We start from the raw sequence: 5,506 nt of genomic DNA on the forward strand, positions 1-5,506 counted from the left end.
TTCAAGGCCGGATAATCAGCAGTAGACAATGAGACCTGATTTTTCATATCGGCGTTTTGATGAGTGCTATTGTCAAGGACACAATGGGTAACATCGACGTTATAATTGTAAAATAAAAGCTTCTCGACTGTGATTAGATTATTAAACCAGGATTTTCTAGAAATGATGTGTAATATGTTACAAGACAATCACATCGTATCGTCTCGTCGTCTTGGTATTCAGTGATCATAAAATCATGGGGTGTGGTTCCAGTAGCTCACAGAAAATACGCACAGCTAAAAGAACTTATCGTGAGCAAATTGAATTTGACACCTGTTCTTCGGAGATATCCAGGGAAAGAGGAGAACCTGACGGCAAGGAGAGACCTCCACCAGGTAAACTGTTTTGATAACACACAGCGGAACCCTTACTGCATACATGTTACAATATAACTATGACAGTTATTAACATTTAAATTAAAAGCTATATTGAATTTTCTCCGACTTCAAGTGTGCATAGATACAAAGACCGTGTCATCCCGTATGCCTTAGCAATGTGCGTATGTATTTGCATAGTATAAACCATACATATAGCCTGGGCAATAACATGGTATACGCCATACATATAGCCTGGGCAATAACATGGTATAAACCATACATATAGCCTAGGCAATAACATGGTATAAACCATACATATAGCCTAGGCAATAACATGGTATAAGCCATACATATAGCCTAGACAATAACATAGTATAAGCCATACATATAGCCTAGACAATAACATAGTATAAGCCATACATATAGCCTAGGCAATAACATAGTATAAGCCATACATATAGCCTAGACAATAACATAGTATAAGCCATACATATAGCCTAGGCAATAACATAGTATAAGCCATACATATAGCCCAGGCAATAACATAGTATAAGCCATACATATAGCCTAGACAATAACATAGTATAAGCCATACATAAAGCCTAGGCAATAACATAGTATAAGCCATACATATAGCCTAGGCAATAACATAGTATAAGCCATACATATAGCCTAGGCATTATAACAGAATGTTGCCTAGGTCGTAACTTATATCAGTTGCCACGTGTATAAAAACAGCATATATGCATTTCAAATAGTAAATAGCCTTACCAAACCTTCGCCTTAACATATAGCAAGTGTCTTAACATAGCTTAGACAGTGCAGTAATTTCCAATATCACGCCCTGTCCTGTATGACCATATTTGGAAAACGATATATTTAGAAATGAGGGTCGTCTTTTTCGCTTTGGTGCGCGTATATTGAGTGGGTGTATATTATTTTGTTTCTATCATAAAAACAGTTGCACTGAAATGAGCATGTGTTAATTAAATGGACAATAATACATGGAATTGTAATTTACAATTAATCATTACACTTATAAAGTTAACATAAATCCCAAGTCGCTTGATAGAGGGTTCACTGAATTAAATGTGAAATGCTAAATTAAACACATCCATTGTCGAATCAGAAACAGAAACAAACAATGTGAAATTAGAATGATGTATGGTCTATATTTAAAATACTTTATATTTTTCCTGAAACTCAATCTCTGAATCGTGTATAGGGTTCTTTGCCTTTTGTCTATTTCTCTTCCTGTTAAATATTTGATTTGGAGAGCGCATTTCAGGTTCACCTACAAATTCAACAGTAGCTTAATTAGGTCACCAAGATTACTAGTGTATCAAATGCTTTTTGTTCTAAGTTGAGTGTTGAAAGAGATGAGTGTCGAAAAAGAAACGACGTGAGTATTGAGGAAGGGGGGAGAGGTGAGTGTTGAGTGAGGGAAATTGTGAGGTACAAAGTCTTTCGCATGTATTTACGAATCTATGTAAATGCATAATTTCATGGAAAATAAAATCCCCAGAATCTTCCAATAATTTGTGTCATCTTATAATGATATAACATTTCTTTACTTTTTGTCATCAAACCGATAATTTTACATATTGGATAGGTAATTTCCCGATTTTATAGTTTTTTAGTAATTTTTTTTGCGAAAAGTAGTTCCGTAGTCATATGATTTTACGTGAGTTTTTGTGAACAACAACAAATAAAACCAGAATGTAAAATTCATGGATACTCGTTATAATACCCGCTAATGACATATCCTACAATTATTCGATGCCAAATAATTTCCCAATAAAAGTAATTGTACATAAAGACGTTGTTATGTGGCAAAAGACGTAGTGTGGTTTCAATCCTAGTATGTTACTCATTATATACAGTAAACGGGTATATATATATATACATACTGTTTAGTGTTGTTCTAAAGTCCTGGCTTTCTAATTATTAAGTTCAAAACCATTATATTGTCTAAAGACTATGTCGAGAAATCCTTACATATCGACCCAAATCTGGTATGTTGAGCAATCTATCTTATAGGTAGGCTGTAACATACGTGGAGGTCGTCAGGCGAAATAGAGTTATACATTGACTTCACCCCTCGAAATAAAGTTATACAATGAGTTCATCTCTCGAAGTAGAGTTATACATGGAGCTCACCTTTCGATATAGAGTGGTACATGGAGTTCATCCGTCAAGTTTATATCAATTACAGTTGTCAGATTGATTTTTCATTATCGGGTTGCCATGGCAACAAATGTACGGTGAAGGAAGACTGCCATTGTTTAATACCTTAATTTATTTATAATTCCTTTATCATACAACTATTATTGACAGCACAAGGTTTATTATTAATATATTAATTTAATTTGATTTCAACAACAAAACCCCTTTCTGAAGAGACAATATAATACGATGTATGAGTGATTATTTATAACTTACTCAACATAAAAAGGCCATTCTATAAATTTTAGTATGATGGTCATTTTGATTTTAAATCAAACATTTTCTGGAATGCAATGATCGGTTTATATTACCAAGGCGATTTTGCTCAAATTTTGTGTGGTGATAAAGAAATAGGTTATATATATTTAATTTTCTTTATTTTGATGATTAAAACAAATATGACTGACTGGTGGCCATTATTTTATTGCTTTCATACAGATTTTCCTAAATTTGTGTAGTCTTATAATATATTGAAAGATGTTGTCACGTGTTTTTAGTTCCAATTTACAATCGTTTTGGGGAAAGAGTTAACAATATATTCCGAGACTATGCCTCTTGTATTGCTTGTTAAATGTGTCAATCCCTGTTGGTTTGTGTTGTCCACAGAGATATGAATAAATATTATACCCGGCTGTCCTGATCATTATATCAAACATTACAGTCTGTTTAGAATGCATCAGCTCGTTTTATTTGTAAAGCCAGGAATTCATCTCACATCACACACCGTTGAAATCACAACATTCATGTTAAATCATATGCCAATACGAAGATATTCGGTAACCGGGCGTTCATTTATTACGACTCCTAATATTTAGAATGAGTTACTTTTTGACATCAACAATTCAAAGTGTTCACTAAGACGCATATTTTTAAACATCTATATTGCAGTTAATATTTAACTTATTAAATGATTGTGAATACTATTTTTCGTAATTTATCCTATTTTGTTGTTTACTCTGGTCATATTATACTTTTTACTATATCTGAGAATAGCTGCAATAGAGAAATAACACCAACAATATTATTAATAACCTTGAGAGTATTTTTTTGTCGAACGTCATTTAGATGTAAAAGTGGCTTTCCGTTATTTTACTGGTTCTTTAATTTTATTTACAGTGTGTACTAATCAGGACTACATCGTGAACATGGTCCCCAATTATGGAATGTCCTCTGGCTTTGAACTGGCAACCTATATAGTTAAATTCCTGATTCATATAATTTTAAAATCTATTTTTTCACAGTGCCTGGAGATGTTCAAATAAACTATGACCTTTATTTTTGGCAATGAATGATAGCTATGACCCGGAATTATTACTGCACCACCATTTAACATTTTAATAATACTTTCTGCTGTACACTTTTTCCATCTGTCTTACTGGTATAAAAATACTTGTCTGCTTGGTAAACTGAGTGCCTGTCTAACAAGCAAACCGATTGATGTGGTTTCTGACAGGTTGCGACGAATCCAACAATCGCTAAGTAAACTGCAATGAATCACATCATCGCATCCTAACAGGTGGAGAAACATCGGCCACAAATCGGCGAAAATATTAGCGAAACATCGCAGTTTACCAGTAGTGCTTGTAAAGATGCAATGGTACACTAGCACACTAACTCGAAGAAGCAATAGGGGGAAATTACAAATGCTCCATACAATTCAAAAATGTAGAAAGTCATTCCATTTATATGTTTTCAGGTTATATATGCAGACTAGTAATTCCATCATACGGTATTTGTCATACACACCAGCATACAATTCTTGCCATTTACACCAGCGTACGGTAGTTACCATACACTCCGGCGTACGGTATTTGCCATACACACCAGCACACGGTAGTTACCATACACTCCGGCATACGGTATTTGCCATACACACCAGCACACGGTAGTTACCATACACTCCGGCATACGGTATTTGCCATACACACCAGCACACGGTATTTGCCATACACACCAGCACACAATTCTTGCCATTTACACCAGCATACGGTAGTTACCATACACTCCGGCGTACAATTGTTGTCATACAACGGCCGGCATATGATAGTTGCCACACCCAATAGCACATGGTATTTGCCATACACACCAGCACACGATAGTCGCCATACGCAACATCATACGGTGTTTGCCATACACACCAGCACACGGTATTTGCCATACACACCAGCACACGATATAGTCGCCATACGCAACATCATACGGTGTTTGCCATACACACCAGCACACGGTATTTGCCATACACACCAGCACACGATAGTCGCCATACAACCCGGCATATGATAGTTGCATACGTACTTTCACGTAGGTTTCAATGCACATATTGTACTCACATAAACAATACATGTCTAATAAATGCTATTTCTCAATTTGTTACACAGATATCACTAGTGATTATTTAAATCGCACTTCTTTAGAGGTCCCATCACTGACAAGTGGTAGAAGGAGTAAAGTCAAGGATAAGAATGAGGCGGACAAACGAGTAAGCCTTGAGATAAATGACTTTGACAAGATACAGGACGAATCACTGCTTTCCGATAGCATTCTGGATGCAAGCGAGACTACTGAATAAGACTTATTAGTATATCTACATTTGAATTTAGACGTCGAGTGCGACATTTATGTGACAAGGTCGTAAGTGGCACTGTCAACTCCAGCGTAGATCATTCCTCGTTGATGATCAAGTCGGTATAAACGTACCGGAACAGTTACGCAACAAGCCGGACATCCCACTTTTATATACATGTTGATGACAACCTTTATATTTTTCACCTACACGGCATTAGACTATATATGAATGAAAGAAGCACTGACATACTCATCTATTAATTGAAATCAATAGTTGTATATGGTAGGGAGGACGTACAACGTAAATGTGATACTGTATAAAATAATGAACTGTTTCGAAGGGAAAAAGAATGTGTTTT

At 35.4% G+C, this 5,506-nt stretch overlaps 1 protein-coding gene across 1 annotated transcript; it reads left to right on the top strand.

Moving 5' to 3' along the window:
* Window positions 1-235: 235 nt before the first annotated feature.
* Window positions 236-5,151, top strand: LOC144343556 (uncharacterized). Its single transcript, XM_078006069.1, has 2 exons — window positions 236-374; window positions 4,961-5,151. Exons 1-2 carry the CDS (start codon window positions 236-238, stop codon window positions 5,149-5,151), a joined length of 330 nt encoding a protein of 109 aa, XP_077862195.1.
* The last annotated feature ends 355 nt before the right edge of the window (window positions 5,152-5,506 follow it).

The sequence above is a fragment of the Saccoglossus kowalevskii genome, chromosome 1 (assembly GCF_978046115.1).
Source record: "Saccoglossus kowalevskii chromosome 1, keSacKowa6.1, whole genome shotgun sequence".
Lineage (NCBI taxonomy): Eukaryota > Metazoa > Hemichordata > Enteropneusta > Harrimaniidae > Saccoglossus > Saccoglossus kowalevskii.